The following is a 19,706-nucleotide window of genomic DNA, read 5'->3' as shown; positions in this document are numbered from 1 at the left end:
CAAGGAGAAAATTTAATTAGATGCAAATCGTGTGAGAATGGACTGTTTGAAACCATTGAATACCAAAGTTTGTAAATCATTGGCTAGCATTTGCATATTTTTTGAATGTTATGATAAATAAAATGTATTTTTCAGTAAAAGACATTGCAAACAAGCATAAACTGTTTGACCGTGTTTTTGTGAAATTAAATGCTATTGTCCATAATAACGCCATGATGTTATTTAACATGTTAAAATACCAAATATCAGAAGGAAAGTAGACACTACATAGCAAGGGCTAAAATGTATACCCACAAATACAAATTAAAAGTTCTTTTAACCCTCAAAATGCTGTCACGGGATATAAAAGCTACAAATTCATAACATGATTTTTCATGTCACAACTCCTCAGTGGTTTTAATTAGAGTTTGACTTTACCATGTTGGTTCTTATAATGTGGTTCATGGGTCACTGAGCTGTTTACTTATAGTCCACAGGCTCAGATATTTTGAGAGACATATAGTTATTGGAGGTATCAGAGAGATGGGCGCTATGAAAGGATCATTCTGTTATGAAGTGATTTGCAAGGTAGTTGGAGAAAATCTGTTCTGTAGCAAAGTATTCAGCTTACCTATGAACCTAGTTTTGCAAGGTGCTGCATAGGCTCCTGTGCTACCAATGTATCATTTCTCCATCAGCAGTCTGAAGCTCTTGCTACATTAAAAAAAAATGTTTTGTTTGTGGAGAGGATATTTGGTAGAAACAGTATTTTGAACCAGTTATTTTATAAAGTCAGTGAAGCTGCATAGAAGGGTTATAAGCAAAAGTCAGGACAAAATTTGGTTCTTTAAGGCATATTTTTGGTTTTTGATCAGGTTATTAATCAAGTAGAAAATGCTGCAGCATTTATTTAAGTAATCAGGAGAACAACAAGGGGCATATCCGGATCCTTATTGTAGTCAATAGCAAAATTCCAGTTGACATCAATTGTGCCTGGTCAGATCCGAAGATAAAAGTTCTCTATTATAACAGAGTATGAACATGATTGACAACATAAGAAAAACTCTGTCTAGATTTCCACAGAGCCAAGCCAATAAGGCCCTGATCTTGCACCATTAATGTCAGTAGGAATTTTACCACTGACTTCAGTGATCCTAAATGAACAGTGGAAAGACCCATTCTGTCAAGGACATCCCAGGAGTCTCAGACTATTTCTGCATATCACCAGGAGCCTGATTAAACTGTTCCCATTGAAGTCAGTTAGCATTTTCCCATTAATTTCATGGGAGAGAGATTGAGGTCTAAGGTTATGCAGTGAAAACCCCATGGCTAGTCCAGGCTTGTGGGGCTCAGACTAAGAGGCTGTTTAATTTCAGTATACATTTTCTGGCTTGGTCTGGAGTCCAAGCTCTAAGGCCCTGTGAGAGGGGAGAGTCCCAGAGCTTGGGCTGCTGCTTGAGCCCAAATGTCCACACCCCTGTTAAACAGCCTCTTAGCCTGAGTCACCTGACATGGATGTGCCAGGAGTATCTAATTTCAGTGAAGAAGACATACTCAAAGGCTGTGTCTACATTGGCACCCTTTTCCGGAAAAGGGATGCTAATGAGACACTTCGGAATTGCAAATTTAAATTTTCCCTGCGGCATTTGCATGTACATGGCTGCCGCTTTTTTCCGGCTCGGGGCTTTGCTGGAAAAAAGCGCCAGTCTAGACAGGGATCTTTCAGAAAATAAAGCCTTTTCTGAAAGATCCCTTATTCCTGATTTTAAGAAGAAGTTGTTCTAATATGAAAGGAAATCAGGCCTAAACCTTTTCTTATACATAACAAATAAATCAGTGGTCCCCAACACGGTGCCCACGGGTGCCATGGCACCTGCTGGGGCATTTATGTGTGCCCGCCTAGTGACCAGGGCCGACCCGAGCCATTCTTGCACCCTTGGCGCGCGGCGGTGCCCCCCCGGCAGTCCCAAAAGGTTGGGGACCACTGACATAAATTGTGCCTGAATGAGAGAATGATTGTGTAACTGAAAAACGGTGGGCACATACAGAATAGAATTCCGAATCCCCTAAATTTCTTCCTCTAAATGATAAAGGAAATATGTTTTGAATTAATAGAGCAAGAGATAAGAAGACAGCCTGGTTTTATGTAGGTCATCCAACAGCATGTGGTAAATTTAAACAGTTATTATTAGAAAGTTAGCAATGGCGTTTTAGAAGGCTGTTTTTTAAAGTCATTCCAGATTGATTAGTAATGAGAAGGCTTATCTCAAATTGTAATACAGTTGAAAGACATCTGATTTTAAAAAAATCTCTTCAACCTCCTTACCCACCCTACAAAAATCCCTTAAATTGCTTTTGATTAAATTGACAGATGCTTTTGGATATCGCAAGAGCCATATTAACTTACTTCTTTATGACACATCCATATGACACATTCTAAAGTTCATACTTCTTTTCCAAAAAACTTAAAAAATAACAAAGTCTTGCAGCACCTTAGAAACTAACAAAACATGTTGATGGTATCATGAACTTTCGTGGGCACAGCCCACTTCTTCAGATGAATGAAATCAAGGGGACAAGTTACCAAGCCAGTCATTCTCTTTGTTGTCGCAGTTGTCTAATTCTAGGTCATGATCAGTTTGCTGGTATAGTGTGGTATTGCTTCAATTATCATTGTGTTCAATATATCCCAAAATAAGCTGGACCTTTTTCCAATATTGCCAACCCAAATGTTAAAAGTCACAAGTCAGGAACCAAACAATTTATTAGACTGATTTTAAAAATCATGACTTTATATTTTAAAATTATCTTTTTTTCCTTTTTGTTTTGAGTTTGTAGGGTGCACATGTGTCATTTTCAAGCTTTTGTTGTAACCATGTGGGCTTGAAACCACGTTTTTAAATGAAAGTAGATAGTTTCACTTGATCAGTTGTCTCCAGGATCTGGGATTTTAAGTCAATCAACAAATATTACAAGACTCGCAATAAAAATGGCAACACTGTTTCTTTCTGGGAACAAGTGCAATCTAATGGTGACAAGTGGTCTAGATGGCTTGTTAATTAAAATATTAGCATCCTTCCATATGTTTGATTCTTTGGAATTTTGAGTCCTAATCTGCATTTGGATTAAACTATGGGACATTACAGTGTGGTGTTTGTTAAATGCCAATAATATTCTGAGTGCTATTGTGAGATAGACAAAGGAAGATATGGTCCCTCCCCTAAATAGTTTAAAATCTAAGATGACAGCACAGAGCTGAGGTACAGTATTTCAGAAGGTTTAGGAAATGGTTCTGTCTTTGAGGTGACCATACTTTCAGGTCAATATCAGTGAGCCTTGTGGAAAGAGTGAGATTTAGGTGATTTGAATGAAGTACAGTAATGGCATCCACCAACAATGGGAAGGAGTTCCAAAACTATATGGCAGAATGGAAGAAGGTATGAAGATGAAAATGGGGAAAGGATTTGAGGGGAACGGTGACGCCAGAGTTATTGAGAGAAGAAAGCACTGGGCAGGGGACTTAAGAAAAAACTGAAATCAGAGATATAAGCAATGGAAATCCTGTGGAGTGCTGAAAATGAGAAATTTGAATAATATGGAAAGTGAGAAGCTGGTGGAAGGTTTAGAAAAGGAATGATGCTGTTTAAGCAGCAAGCACAGTAGTTTATTTTAATAACAGTAACTCGGAATGAGATGAGATTCAGGGATATCAGAGAGCAGAGAGATAAGGCATGAACAAACATTTTATCCAGAGGGACAGAAAAGGGCTGCATTTTTTGTTTTGTTTGTTTTTGAAATGTGGAGAAAATAACCAGTGAAATTTGGTGACAATATGGATGTGTAGGAAGGAAAAATCAGAGTTGTTACCCTGGATGATGGGGAAAATGGTGATAACAGAGAACAGAAGTCTCCCACCAGCCCCCAAACACTCCATTGTCCACATAATTCTCCCCCGGGACAGAAGACTAGAGCAAGAAGAAGCCAGATGTGGCATTAGTCCTGTTACTTAATGCGCTAGTGCTGAGATATTACGTTGATGAATTTGGTACAGGAACCTATGTAGAGTAGCAAAATAATGGAAAAGAGAAGGGGGAGGAGCTTGGAAGAAAAAATTAGTTCTGTATTAGCAGCTTGTGCTAGATAGATATATCCCACCTGATACTTGAGCAGAACAGACACATAACCGGATTGAAGGGAGGGGATGGGAAGATCAGGAGAGAGGGATTTGTGAATCTTTGGTACAGAAATAACTGCTTGTAGCTATGTGTACAACAGACTAGGTTGCCCAAGAATAATATATATTGGGGGGGAGTGGAAAGAGGGGATTTAGCATATAAGTGTAAGTCCTAGTTTTAGGCCCCATTGTGATTCACAAACATCCTGCTGAACTCTGTAAGCACCTAAGTTTCTGCCTCTGAGCGCATGCTCTGCTGCCTTGCTCTAAGCATCTGGATACCTATTTCCTGCCAAAGCCCTCGTGTTAGGTGCTCACCCCTGATACTGAATGCACAGCTTGATTGGATAGACATTCTCTCTGCCTCTTGCTCCAATGACTATTTAATCATGAGTGATGGGTGAAGGTAGGGCTGGGCAAGCAAGCCCTCAGCCCCTCCCCTTCTACCCAGATCCTGTCTTCCTGGAAACCAAGCCCCTGCCCAGCCTGTGGCCGGAGCCTCCCCAGCCTCAAAACACAGGGTGGGCTAGCGACATGCCACCCCAGCCTCCCCTGCCTTAGAGCACAGGAAGGGAGGATGCTTCAGGGTAGCAACACCCTGGCCCCAGTATGCCTACAGTAGGCTTTCTGGGGGTAGAATCTGGGTAGGCCAGGCAGTTTGAGAAGTCAGTGCCCTCCCCTCCTAGTATACCCACTGCCCCTGTATTTAATATTTATCTACAGTGACGCAGTCATTGGACCAGAGAGAGAGACTGATGCTACTGTTGGGAATAAATTCTTGGACACACTAGGTGCAGGTGAAAACAAGCAGAGGATTTATTGGTTCACACAGCTGGTGGAGTACTCATCAGGGGTTAACCTGGTGAGCACTGACTTAACCAAAACATACATTAGATTATATAGGTAGCAGATGGACGGAGAAGTAATTTGACAGGTCTAGCAGTGGAAGTGAGATATGCACATAAGCCAATGGTCTACAACAGTTACACAGCATCTCCGCCCATTACCAATTTAATATGTTATCACTAATACAAATAGTTATTCCTAACAAGCTAAATAAGCCAACATAAACAAAGGCATGTTGATAGTCGTTTTGTCGGCCAGAAATATAATGCGTCTCCCGTGGGGGTGGTATTGCCTTGGCATGATCTTTGGGATCCAAGCTTATTTTCTAGGAACAAAGCAGACAATGAAAAACAATCCCGCGCAGTTGTTTGGTACCGGCCTTATCAAAGTGAGGCCATTTTGGAATGTGATTGCCAGGGGAACCAGGGTCACAGTAACTGTTGAACTGTTTTATTTCTCAAGCTGGCCTAATACTTTCAGGTTTGAGTTTGTCATTTCTCAGCAAGATACCATGGACTGCCTCAATTTACCCTACACTACACTGTACAGCAGAGCTATTCAACTTTGGAAGGACCGGGGGCCACAATGACACTCTCAGCACATGCCAAGGACTGCAACTTAAGTGTGGTTGCATATACATGCAAATATATGCAAATGCATTCTTTCACACTGATGGGCATGAATACTAAGATTAAGGCAAGACTATACAACACGCAGGCCCCATTTAAGTCATTTCTGCTGATATTAATAAAATGCAATAGTTACCTAATTTCCACCCATCTGACAGCACTTTTAATGAGCAATGACAGTCCAAGAATTTAACTACTAAAATGCATATCAACAGAAAGCCATTATATTGTAGTGTTGGGGCATCTATAAAAAGGGGAATTACGTTTAACGCCTGTCCTAGGGAAGATAATGGAGCAGGTAATTAAGGAAATCATATGCAAACACTTGGAAGGTAATACAGTGATAGGGAATAGCCAGCATGGGTTTGTGCAGAACAAGTCATGCCAAACTAATCTGATAGCTTTCTTTGATAGGATAACGAGCCTTGTGGATAAGGGAGAAGCGGTGGATGTCATATACCTAGACTTTAGTAAGGCATTTGATACGGTCTCGCATGATATTCTTATTGATAAACTAGGCAAATATAACTTAGATAGGGCCATGATAAGGTGGGTGCATAATTGGCTGGATAACCGTAGTCAGAGAGTTGTTGTTAACGGTGCTAAATCCTGCTGGAAAGGGATAACAAGTGGAGTTCCACAAGGGTCTGTTTTGGGACCCATACTGTTCAATATCTTCATCAATGACGTAGATATTGGGATAGAGAGTATGCTTATTAAGTTTGCAGATGATACCAAACTGGGTGGGGTTGCAACTTCTTTGGAGGATAGGGACAAAATTCGAAATGACCTTAGCAAGTTAGAGAAATGGTCAGAGGTAAACAGAATGAGGTTTAATAAAGAGAAATGCAAAGTGCTCCACTTAGGAAGGAACAAGATGGGAAGCGACTGTCTAGGAAGGAGCATGGCGGAAAGGGATCTAGGGGTCATAGTGGACCACAAGTTGAATATGAGTCAACAGTGTGATGCTGTTGCAAAAAAAGCAAATATGATTCTAGGTTGTATCAACAGGTGTGTTGTAAGCAAAACTCGTGAAGTCATTCTGCCGCTCTACTCTGCACTTGTTAGGCCTCAGCTGGAGTACTGTGTCCAGTTCTGGGCGCCACATTTCAAGAAAGATGTGGAGAAATTGGAAAGGGTACAGAGAAGAGCGACAAGAATGATTAAAGGTCTAGAGAACATGACCTATGAAGCCAGGCTTCATGAACTGGGCTTGTTTAGTTTGGAAAAAAGAAGATTAAGGGGGGACATGATAGCGGTTTTCAAATATCTAAAAGGGTGTCACAAGGAGGAAGGAGAAAATTTGTTCCTCTTGGTTTTTAAGGACAGGACAAGGAGTAATGGGCTTAAAGTGCAGCAGGGGAGGTTTAGATTGGACATTAGGAAAAAATTCCTAACTGTCAGGGTGGTCAAATATTGGAATAAATTGCCAAGGGAGGTGGTGGAATCTCCCTCTCTGGAGATATTTAAGAACAGGTTAGATAGACATCTGTCAGGGATGGTGTAGACGGAGCTTGGTCCTGCCTTGAGGGCGGGGGGCTGGACTCGATGACCTCTCGAGGTCCCTTCCAGTCCTATTATTTATTCTATGATTCTATGACTACGTTTTTGTTTTGGGTCCCACCTGTGGGCCGTGTGTTGCGCTCCGCATAAATCCAAACTGCACAGTGGGCCACAAACAAACAGCCTGAGGCTGCGTGTTGAGTAGCCGTGCTCTACAGTCCAGTAGTAAGGGCTCCAGTCAGGGGAGTGAGAGGCCCTGGGTTAGTCTCTCTGCTCAAATCACTTTCATTGTTTATCTGCAGTGGCACAGCTTAAATAGGAGAGATTGACAGAGTCCCACGTAAGAATGTCCCATAACTCAGTGTTTTGAGCACCTCTGAGAGAAGTGAGAGACTCTTATTCGGATTGCAGAACGGGGAGTGAAACCTGGGTGTCTCATGTCAGGTGTGGGCTCTAACCATTGGGCTACTAGCTGTATGGTGGGCACCACCGTCTCCTGCAGCTGTTTTTGTCTGTAGTGAGGCAGGTGCCTAAGTCATTCCCACAAGGATAGAATGTAATGGAACAAAATTGTGAAGAATTTCTAGCAAAGCTCAGAACATTGTATGACATGCAGGCTCTGATGAGATGTATCAGATTTTTTTTTTTTAAGGATTAGTAAAGGAAATCCGGGAATCTCTGAATACTCTTAACAAATGAAGATAGCGAGAGAGGCACTGAACAACTGAAAACACAGAAGTGTTGTACCTATCTGTTGAAAGGGTAAAATGAAAAAAGAACTAGGAAGTAACTGCCTGATGTCTGTTCCAAGCAATTAATCAGTGCATAAAGTAAGCAAGAACATATATGTTTCTGGAAACAATCCAATTTTTGGCAGTTATAAAAATATAGAATCATAATGAGTAAATAATTTGACTGGCAAAAACTAATCTATATGTATCTAATTCATCTACCTTTATTATTTCTATGATATGTATCATCTGCTTACCAAAGTAGTCTCTGAATCTACAATATATTGTTCATGAGAAAATCCCTGTGTTCACTCAGATCCCCATTGATAACTCATGTGCTTAAAATTTGGCACATGTTTAAGTATCTATATTAATTGGGGCCTAATCTGTGTGAATTATCTAACATATGCAGATCTTGCAATACATGTATTATAATAAGTGCTTATTGATCCTGAAAAGCTTTGTGTATTGAGGGATTAGTGAAAGATGTCAGTTCCTCCTCTGGCACAATTTTTAGAAGAGGATTTGAATTCTTTCTATCAGATGCTTATAGCAAGTTACAATTGATTTTGTAGGCAATAATGTATCCCTTGGAAACTCTGGCTCAGGCTGTCACTAGACTACATCCCTCTGTCGGCGAAGGGATGTAAATGAGACACTTCGAAAGTGCAAATGAAGCGGGGATTTAAATATCCCGTGCTTCATTTGCATAATCGCATAATGGCGCTCTTTCGAACAAGTGCCATTTTGAAAGTACAACCGTGGTCTAGATGCGGTTCTTTCGAAAACGGCAGGCTTTTTCGAAAGATCCTGTATACCTCATTTTTTGAGGAGTACAGAATCTTTCAAAAAAGCCTGATGTTTTTGAAAAAACTGCGTCTAGACCTCGGTTTTACTTTCGAAATGGGCCTGGTTTGTTGACATCAGTAGAGCTGTGCAATTTTATACCACTTGAAGATCTGGCCCAGTGAAATCTGATCAATGGAGCTATGATAGTTTATATCAGTGGAGAATCTGGTCACATGAAGCAGAGTCCTAAATGCAGTTATCCTATTACCTCAATAGAGCAATAGAGAACTTTCCATGAAAAACATTTTACTGTCTAGTAGTACAATTGGTGTTATATTTATATAGATGATGCCTTGATGAGACATAAACTGAAAAAAGTAGTGATCACCGGATTTTTATTATGCATTTTGCATTACTTTTCAGATGCTCATTTCATACAATGTAGTTTCCCTCTTAGAGAAACTGTGCATGTCAAAATAATTGAGATGGGGGGATTTTTTTGTTTTGTTGTTTGTATTCCACCATGTGTGCATGAAGGTGCTAACAGGCATGGAGTGAAAAGCCTTTATTGCAGTGTATAGCTTTTAAAAATAGCTTTTAAAAATAGACTAGAATTTTAAGGATATGGGTTTCAAAAAATCTATTTAATCATGGCTTTTTTGTGTGTGTATGACCTAACCGTATTTATAGTGGTCCCTTTTGTGGACTTTCCTTAATAAAAAATTATACTTCATGCATACAGTTCTGGGTGAGGAAATAATGTGTTATTTAACTTTCACATTTTATCATTTAGAAAAAGGATGATTTCTAACTATTTCAAAGATTTAATAAAAATAAAACCATCAACAATCTTCTAGTGTCAGATTATTTAATAAGTATGGAAAATACTTGCTTTGATTGTAGCTAAGTATGTTTTTGTTTCAAATACGGGCTTAGGCGGTGTATTACTTTCACCTTATTTTTAGAAGATTGTCAGTTTTGTTGTTTCTGTAACTATGGAGACAATGTAAGTAAGCTATTACCTTCTATTGCCCAGTTGTTGGAGTAAAACCCTTTAGGAATTCCCATTATGTCCAGCTGTTCGGGTAGAATATCTTCAGAAATAAGTACATTGGAATGATACCATGTAGTATCCATTAGGACATTTATCACTTCTGGAGTAATACTGACCTTGGAGGCTTTCTTATGCTGACAGCTCCATTTGATTTAATTTCAAGGGATACTCAAAGTTGTTGAAGTCTAAAACTTGTCTTAGTGGGACAGTTGTTCCATCTGAAATGACTTGTTTTAATCATACAGCTTCATAATGCCAGATGAGTAATTAAAAAAAACCCACAATCATGAGAGTGCCTTAGGGGGACTGACTTGCATAGGAAACAAACCTGTGCATATTCTTAAAAAAATAGCACTATTGTTGGTTGGTGTATCTAGCTCTCTAACCATGAGGCAATAAGGAGGTGATTCTGTACAATCGTAAAACATTTTTAATGGTGTTACCATTTTTTTAAAAGACAGCATGTGCTATATTACATTCCCATACAAAGCACCCACCCCTACAAGCATGTATAAGCCCCAACTCTGGGTATGGGAAAAGTTCTTAACAGTTCAATATTATAAACTAGAAGATTTACTCAGCATTGACCGGGTCCTTCGGGTGTTGGGGGTGCAGGAGACAGGGCAGGGACATGGGAATTTAGGGGGCTCAGGGAAGGAGGCTGGGAGTGTGTGGGGGGGTGTAGCAGTCAGGTGGGGGGTTGAGGAGGGACTCAGGGCAGGGGCCTAGAGATGTGGGGGGGATGAGAATGAGGGCTGAGAAGGGGCACAGGGCATAGATGGGGATACAGGAGTCAGGGTGCGGCGTGAGGAGGGGCTCGGGGGAGGGGATTGGGAGGAGAAGGAGCTCAAGGGAGTGGGAGCAGGGTTCAGAGCGGGTGGTGGGGCCTACACACCACTGTCTGGCAGGGCCTTCTCTTCCACCGCACAACCCCCTTTCAGGGGGACCTTTTCTTCTGCCCCTTCATTGTTTGGTGGGGCCTTTTCCCCTGCCATCCCCCCGATCATCTGGTGGGGCTTTCTCTGTACCCCTTATCTGGCACTGTGTCCAGGGGCCGGGGGAAGGGTTTGAGCAGGGAGCTACTTACCCAGTCCAGTGGACAGCAAGATGGTGAGTACCAACCCCAGCAGGCCACTCTCTTAGTGGTGTGGCTGGCCCCAGTGGTTACTCTGCCGTATTGCTGTCCCTCCGATTAGCCCCTCTCCCTCTCCATGTATGGAAAACAATCCCATTCCAAGCAGATCCTGTTTTCCTGGCACAACCAAATAATGACCTTGCTTTAAGTTAGTAGAAGAGGAAGCTGCATACCAAGTTGGGTAGTCCTAAATCTTACCGTTTAGGAGGAGTTCTTGAACAAATGGACTCACAGACAGATGGACAAACAGACAGAGACAGATATACATTTCTAAAATGTATAGATAGATTTGAGAGGGAGACTGATCCTGCAGTTTAGGCATTGGTTTGGGACACAGAACAAATCTATTCAAATCCCTGCTGTGCCACAGATGTCCTTTATGGCCTTGAGCACTTAAGGCTCTAATTGGGTCCATCTGTACTTGCCACAGTACAGAGCGGGTGGGTCTTAATTTCTCTGTCCTACACAACAGTGCTCTGATCTTATTTTTGATCTGTACAAATAGTAGACACACAAGGTGGGCAAGGTAATAACTTTTATTGGAGCAACTTCTGTTGTGAGAGAGACGTTTTTGTGCTAACACAGAGCTCTTCTTCAGGCCTGGGACCATCATGGCTACCACACTGCATGCATATAATAAACAGTAATAAGACATTGAAATAAAAAATGTTATCTAAAACTATTAAGGTTGATAATACTGTGGTGTAGTTACCTAACATATAATTTACAAAACTGATGCACTTAAAGCCAGGGAAACAGTCAAGCGTAGCCTAAAACTTACACTGTCCATTTAATAAAGGCATTATTCTTATAAAAGGGAAATGTTCCTCATCACAATAGAAAAAGCTTAACTTGGGTTATAAGGATTTTAATATATTATTTTTATCTTGAAATTGGTATCTAAATATTTTTAGATACTATAAATTTCAGAACATATCAGGTAAGATATTTATCAATTGTAGCACAATTTTTTCAGTTAATATTTATAATGAGTATTTCTTGAGAAATGCTAGAGAGATGATTCAAACAAGAAATACAGATAATAATAATGCCAATGATTTGACATGTCCTGCGTGAACTAGCATTTGAATTTAAGCTGCATCATTAATGTATGTACATATTATTAATTTATTTTCATTTAATTGGTTTTATAAGTGACTTGATAGGTAACTTTGTATAATATTTAGCAACCTGATCAGGTCATTGAGCTGAAATTTTATGCTTCGGAATATATTGGGTTGTTGTGTTTTGGTTTGGTTTTTTTGGTAGAACATAAAGACCCAGTGTTGTCAATTTTAAGTAAGTTGGATAGATGATTCACCAGATAATTAAGTTCAAGAAGTGAGCTGCATTGGCCACACTAATATTAACTCTTGCACCACCCTGTGTCATTCAGACACACTTGTCAAGATACACTGTTTCACTAGTTAAGGTAGCCATGCATATGCAGCACATTCTGATTCCTGGTTTAAAGCGCTAAACAATATAGCAGCTTACGTGTCAGAGCTACTTCATGTCATGCTGCCACTAATACCAAACAGTACTCAGCTTTTCCATACTGAGACTCCCTTTTACATTCCAAAACTTCCTGAGGTTCTGGTCTGCTCCTCATTCTTAGAAGAGGAGCATTCATGAGAAGGGCAGGAAGGGGTGTGATACCCAGACCAAGGCGAGAACCCCCTGTAGTACTAAGTTATAGTCAGGAGTGTAATTTTAAGGGAGTGAAAGAGACAGTTCCACTTCAACTTTGAGCTTGGGGAGGAAATGACACTACACTTCTTACAGCCAATTTTCAGTCCTGGTTGGAGGGGGAGAGCAGGAGAAAGAGGGAGCAGTCAGAGGCTGTTGCTTAGTGAAGCTCAGAAATGTCCCTCTACCATATCAGCTGGGTGAAGAGGCATCTGCAACCTCTTTTCCCCAGAGGTCATTCTGTCCCTGCTGGTTCTGGAGAAGAAACTGAGTTGCACTTAGCAGCAGCTCTTCCTCTATAAAGGAGGTTCTGGCATGATAGGTGACCTGGAACTGTAGCTGAGGTGTTTTGGGTTGGGGATTCATGGTCCAGGGGCTATTTGGGGAGGGGAGCTGTATGGGAGCAGTATCAGGAGGAAAGGGTACAGCCTTAATGAATGTTCTGAGCTGAGGGGAGCCCTTAGGGAGGGGACTTGTAGGGAGAAACAACCCAATGTCAGTCTTAGGAGAAGGATCCGGGCTTAAAGGAATACCATGGGGAAGGGGAGTTCTAAGTAGGACATAACCTCAGAGGAGACACTGGAGGCAGGAGGAGGACACACAGACTCAGAGAGAGCCTTGAGAAGGGAGACTAAGCTGGGAGACAGGTTGGGGGAGTATTGGGTATGTGGGGAGCAGGTTTGGGAGTGGGTGTTCAGCAGGAGAGAGGAGGAATGTCTGGAAAGAAGGATCTGTTCAGACCCTTATTGGTAGTGAATTGTAGAAGAAAAAGAGGGACCGTGTATGACTTGGGGCCTGGGGAGGGGATGGGGATAGTACGGTACAACAAGGGTCTGTTTCCCCCTAGCTTTCCTGGCATAATTCCTGGCTACAGTGCATTTTCATCTCTGGACCGCTGATCACTTTACGAAGGTGAGTACATCTTAATATCCCAGTTACACAACTGATTGAAGCAATTTGCTTAAAACAGTGGTTTGCAGCCTGTGGTTTGCAGACCCCTGGGGGTGCACAGAGTATGGCTAAGACTTCCAAAGGGTCCACACCTATAGGGGTCTGCAAATGGGAAAAAAAGGTTCTGTGATCTAGCAAATTAAAGATGGGTCTGCCACTCCAGAGATAAGGCCTATGTTTCTAGCACTGCCACAAACTTGCAAATTACTATATAAAACAGTCTGACAAAAAAAATAAACTTTCCAGGCTCCATGTTCTTGGCCCACTGTTAGCCGGTGGCCGGGGTAGTGAGTGGTCTGTGAGCCCTATCTCACCCGATTCTTTGACTGCTAGGACAGATTCCCTTCACAGTGGGCAGCCAGGGAAGCTGACAGGTGCCCCAAGGTGGTGCAGAGAGAGCTCGTTACACTCGAGTCCTTGACTGCTACGACAAAAGTCCCTTTGCAGCAGGCAGTCAGGGAGGCTGACGGGCGCCCCAAGAGTCTGCCCCGTGGAGGCAGCACGACTCAACCCTCAGCTCTTACTGCGTTTACCCCTGACCGGCTATGGTTCTTTTTGATTGTGTTTGGTTCTGTTACAGCAACAGGGAGTCAGGTTGAAAGCTTACACAGTTACTATTTTATTGTTACAAGGCAAGCTTAGCTGTTTAATGTTACTACTGTGTTACAGATAACACAGTCACTACAAAGACAATACAATACCAGTCACTTAAAGGTACCATGGAACCCTTTTGGTTCTCTGAGCTCTTATTGAATGCGTGCAAAAATAGACACCTAGCAGGTATATTCTCACCCCTGCGATCCTTACTCCGGTGAAGCCAGCATTTCTCTCAATCCCAATGGAAAGCAGTTCATACGCGATGGAGGTCCAAGACCTCCTGACCAGCAGGTATATGGGTGGATCTCCAATTACAGTGGGTCACAGGGCCCCACTTTATACCTCTGTGGTCACGTAGACGCTTCTCTTGTCATTAAAATGCCAATTAAGTTGGAACGTCTTTGTGACGCCCAGTCCCACAGGGGGTCCAAAGTTTAATTTGCACCTGTGAGATGGAGGTAACTAAATCATTAGGGCCGGACATTCTTTCTGATGGGGCGGCAGATTCCTCTTCTGGGACGGTGTGTGTAGGAGTATCAATACTAGTACCAGCCAAGGGCAGCTCGAGGCCCCGATCGCCTGCTGGCCCAATTGCCGCTGTTATCTGGTTCCTGTCTAGCATCCAGGGCCATTGTTATTCCAGCACCTCTGGTGGCCCTGGAGCCTTTGAAGGAAGAGTTTCACTCTCAAGGATTCTCTCTCCCAAGGATGTCAGAGGAAGGAGAGGAGGGGAGGGGGTTCTGTCTGCCTACAGCCACAGAGTAACAATGTCAATTTTCAGACTAAACCAGTTTTCCAAGCTGAAGATGTAATGGAACTCAAACAGGGCTTTATAATGGAAGCAGGTCCCACTCCTTATGAAAATGTGGGGATTAGGGGTTTTTTTTTCTTCTAATTTGACTTTACTTACAACTTTTAAAGAATTATCTGCAGAATTCAGTATGTAGCATAGGAATGTGGTTTGCATCTGTTCAAATTGAATTCAGCTCAAGTCAAATTCCAACTGATGTTAGCATACCGAGAAAAGAATATTCATCCAAAATTGTAATTGATTTTGCTACTGTTTTTTCAGGATTGCTCCTGCTGGTGTTGAGGATTGTTCCCCCTCTGAAAGTAATTTATCTTTGTTTGAATCCTGAAGAGGAGTTATGTCTATGTGTTTCCAGTGTGACAATATTGCACTGGAATATGTGACAATAACAGTGATATTGCAACCTAAGCCTTATAATGTCTTTGCCAGTAAGGAATGAAGACAGGCTTTTGGCATTCTGCAGTCACTGGACATGTGATTTCCATACCCTAAGAATAGGACAGAGTAGATTCTGTGGCTATGTAAAAAGCCCAAATGGTTTCTGTGATACAGCAGGGCTGAAAGAGGATTTTGGCTGGTTTATATCTTAGGTTCAGAGTTGAACACCATTCTTTATCTGCCCTTTCTTCTCCAGTCCTGCTTCTCTTTGCATCACAGAACCTCACCAGTTCTACTACAGGGAGAGACTATTTGGCTATGGATAAAAGGGCTGACTTTATTACTGGAATGGGATGCATTTGGTGATTGTGGATCCCTGCTGGAGGCTGCAGTGTCCTATTATACCCCACAGCAGGAAAGAAGCTACAAAGGTCGGTCCTCCACACCTCCCTAAAGAAGTCTCATGTAAGCAACGAATTAGTGCCCCCAGGCTAAGAGAGAGAGAACTGCAGGGCCGTGTGTTCCTGTATGGGATTGGAGAGGGATGGTGCTCTTTTCAGACCAAAACAGCTTGAAGAATAAACAGAGTTTGGTTCTAGCTGCATTTGCTTAGGGTCAGAGAGAGGATCTAAAACATTAACCCTGAGTTGATGGGTGAAGGTAAAGAGGTAGGTGAGAAGAGTCCCAGGGAAGTAGCAATAAGGAATTGAAGTGAGCGGTACATCGCTGCTGTTTATAGGTTCCCTGAATTGGAATCAGGAGTAGTGGATAGGTCTCGGTTTTGCCACTGGCAAAGTGGTATAAACCCCACGTAGGGACCTATGCATGTTTGTAAACCTTAGCAAAAGGTTGAATTTGACGGTCCAAGATCTGGGGCTATAGATCCTCTTCGTAAGGGTAGACAAGATAGTTTCCTGGCAGAGGTGCATTTTGATTGTGACATCCAGCTGGAGGGCTGAGCCAGTGAAAACCAGCGAAGCAAGACTGACAACTTAAAAGGGGCACCAGGAGCAAGAAAAGACCTGCAATACCTATGAAGGTTGTTCCCCACTCTGGCACTTCAAGTGCAGAAGATGGAGGCCCACAAGAAACTTTAAAATATCCTGCCACTACTGGGTTCTATTTAAAAACTCCCCAAGGTCACAGATTCCCTTATTTTGGATGGTACCACTGCCGCCACCCAAATGCAAAAACCCCTTTGAGAATGCAAGAAGACGCATTTGGGGATTTCTCTCTGTGGGGTCCCTCAAGCTCTTTAACCTTCCTTCTGGACAGAGTTTAAATAACTGTAATTTTCTTAATAGTTGGCCTTGCAGTCTTAGGCACATACACACAGAACCTTCTGCCTTTTAGGACACAGGAATCAGATTGTGGTCTTTAAAAGGTGATTTTTATTAACAAAACAAAGAAAACATACTTGGCAAAACATTACTTGGTTTTTAGGTGTTACAGAGCAACTAAAAAAGAAAGGTTAAAGCACAGAGAATTGCTTCCCTGGGATTGAGTTTAAAAGTTACAGTGGGGAGGGGGTGTGTGGAGGTTCATAGGCTCAAGAGAGAAGTCCAACAAACCAAAAATAAAGAAAATAACCTGATGATGTCTGACTAAACATTCCCTGTTCAACTCACATATTATTTGTTCCAAGTTTTAGTCCTTCCCTAGGCATGGATATTGCTGGATATTTCATGCCTTGCTCCCTGGCTTAATGTCTCCCAGCTCTGCTCTGGTGACCCACAGACTGGAACAAGAAGGTCATTGCTTCCCACTCAAAAACCCATACTCTGTTTTCATTGGCTCTCCTGGCTTCCTGCTAACACTTCCTGCTTCCCTAGCATTTCTGGAGACTCTCTAGGACCCATTATCTATGATTTTAATCTTTACAGGCAATTTATTTAACTGAATGGCTGGGATGTCCAGAAAAGGGTAGTACCCCTCTCTTCATCTCAGCATTGCATGCAACAGCAGCTACAGAAAGGACTCACGCAGTGAGCACCTCCCAGTTACTACCTCTTAGAGAATAAAACTAAACCACAAGATAAAATACAAAAATCAAGAGGGAAAGAAGGTTTTTGTTTATTTTGCCTCATTTTATTTTTAGGGTTTGTCAAGAAAAGTGCATCAGTGGTGTTTTGGAGAAATACAATAATCAGCCCATATGTTCTGCTGATCGTTCTAAAATTAATAGATAATCTGTTTGCACTGAACAGGCAGGCAATTTTATGCTCTGTAGCAAGATAAGCATTTATGGAGGGGTTGCGTATGTGAGATCATCCAAAAGCTTTTTCTGCCTGATTTCATTTTCTGAAATGCAACTTATCCAAGTTTATTTGAGCCCAGCACTTACACTAGATAGCCTGTTTTATGGAATTATAAATAATATGAATCACTTGAGGGATTAAGAGACTAGGAAAGTAGTGTGTTCTGTGATGGGACATATTTACTTATTCATTTATTACATTGTAATAACTGCAAAATGAGTAACAAATACAGTATTATTTTCAGCCAAAATTGGTCCTGATCCTTTAAAGTTTTTATTCACATGAATAATCCTTACTGCCCAGATTGCTACAGTGAATGCTCATCTCTAGAAATGTACCTGCTTTGATCCCCCATAGTTACATGAAGTTTCAGAGTGAGCTCTTCAAACATGATCAGCATTGGCTTAACTTTGTTTCCCCTGAAGTTAATAGGCATTCCTTAGTTCACATCAGTGGAAGAAGTGTTGGGCCAATGCAGGGCACTCTTGAAAATGTCATCCTAAATTTTTAATCAAATATATCGAACCGTAGGACTCCATAAAAAGAAAGATAATACTTCTGAGATTGAGGCTCTAAATAATTAGGAAAATGCACCCTGATTTGGATTAAACAAGCAGGCAGCAGTGAGTGACCAAGAATTAATGGCCCTTAGAATAATGCTGCTGTGTATTTGAATGAGAACTGGTTAGTTTTTTAACAAATGGCTGTCTCTAAATGTATTGATAAATAATCATTCTGTTTACAGCATAAATGTTCTTACTGCATATCATGGAGATGGGCTTCTATATTCCCATTTTGAGAAAAATATGAATGTCTTTCTACTTTTGAAAAAAAAATTGCAAATCATACCTCCCACGGGGGAGTGTATGCATTACTTCCAAATTGTTTTTTGTTTTTTCTTAGCTTTTTACAAAAATCTTAAATATATGTAAATATGTAAACACTATGCACATACTAAGTGTTTGATCGTGGGCCTGTTGGAAGTCAATGTCATACTTTCCATTGATTTCAACAGTGCAGGATCAGGCACTGAGCTAGTACAGTACATATACGCCTAAGTTACTCAGGGAGCCATGGCTTCGGTAGAATGAAAGAACAGGTGCCCATTTCAAAACCAGCTGTCGGAGGAGTCAGACTGAGTGCTGAAAACCTTCCTGCACATATTGGAGTTCTCTTGATGGAGTGGGTATTCAGAACCTGCCAGCAGTTTGACTTTTCCTTTCCGAGAAGTGTACCGTTTGCCAGATGGCAGGCTTTCATATTTAGTCACATATTGCCTGCAAAGACACAATCCTGTTATGTACTATAGCCAAACAGATATTAAATCTGCACCCTACCTGTGAATCTAGGTAAGGGCACACCACATCCATAGCAGATTGATTTGATTTCAATGTGACTAGTGATTTTATATCTAATCAGGATACATATTGATCAGTACAACTAATACCATATTTTCAGAGATGGGATTCCTGGGAGAGCTTTAAGAAATTCCCATCTGTTGGGCCCATCACTATATACATAGGCTTCCATTCAGTGAGGACATTCTCACAGGGGCAGACAGTGCTGTCACCAGACCATTTTCAATTCTTAGCAGAAAAACAAACCTAAGCGTCTCACGTGGCAGTGCAGTAATCACTTAGCCATTGAAAAACACGTTTTACTTTATTGTACAGTCATTTTAAATTTCAAGGTGGAAAGTGACCAGTTAAAAATATTTCCAGACGTAGGGTATGTCTACACTACCCTCCTAGTTCGAACTAGGAGGGTAATGTATGCATACCGCACTTGCTAATGAAGCCCGGGATTTGAATTTCCCGGGCTTCATTAGCATAAGCGGGGAGCCGCCATTTTTAAATCCCCGCTGCTTCGAACCCCGTGTAGCGCGGCTACACGGGGCTCGAACTAGGTAGTTCGGACTAGGGTGCCTATTCCGAACTACCGGTACACCTCGTTTCACGAGGAGTACCGGTAGTTCGGAATAGGACCCTAGTCCGAACTACCTAGTTCGAGCCCCGTGTAGCCGCGCTACACGGGGTTCGAAGCAGCGGGGATTTAAAAATGGCGGCTCCCCGCTTATGCTAATGAAGCCCGGGAAATTCAAATCCCGGGCTTCATTAGCAAGTGCGGTATGCATACATTACCCCGCTAGTTCGAACTAGCGGGGTAGTGTAGACATACCCAT

At 41.8% G+C, this 19,706-nt stretch overlaps 2 protein-coding genes across 4 annotated transcripts in view; one reads left to right on the top strand and one right to left on the bottom strand.

The window, feature by feature from the left end:
• Positions 1-19,706, top strand: part of C5H4orf54 (chromosome 5 C4orf54 homolog) — a 57,537-nt gene that overhangs the window by 21,295 nt on the left and 16,536 nt on the right. The window lies entirely within an intron of this gene.
• MTTP (microsomal triglyceride transfer protein) overlaps positions 4,946-19,706 on the bottom strand; it is a 58,755-nt gene continuing 43,994 nt past the window's right edge. Inside the window, exons 18-20 of one of the 3 annotated variants that reach the window (XR_012904044.1) lie at positions 10,793-10,957; positions 9,822-9,923; positions 4,946-5,324 (exon numbers count right to left, since the gene is read on the bottom strand). Coding sequence is in view for 2 of the 3 variants with exons in the window: in XM_006133780.4 (XP_006133842.2) it covers positions 18,633-18,801 (169 nt within the window). In the remaining variant the exon portion in view is untranslated. Of the gene's footprint in view, positions 5,325-9,821; positions 9,924-10,792; positions 10,958-16,634; positions 18,802-19,706 lie in introns of those variants that run through there. The other 2 variants (XM_075929652.1, XM_006133780.4) reach the window with 2 other exon arrangements.

This window comes from Pelodiscus sinensis, chromosome 5, assembly GCF_049634645.1.
Source record: "Pelodiscus sinensis isolate JC-2024 chromosome 5, ASM4963464v1, whole genome shotgun sequence".
NCBI lineage: Eukaryota > Metazoa > Chordata > Testudines > Trionychidae > Pelodiscus > Pelodiscus sinensis.
Note: the sequence above shows the minus strand (reverse complement) of the source record. Positions and strands in the feature narration are given on the sequence as shown.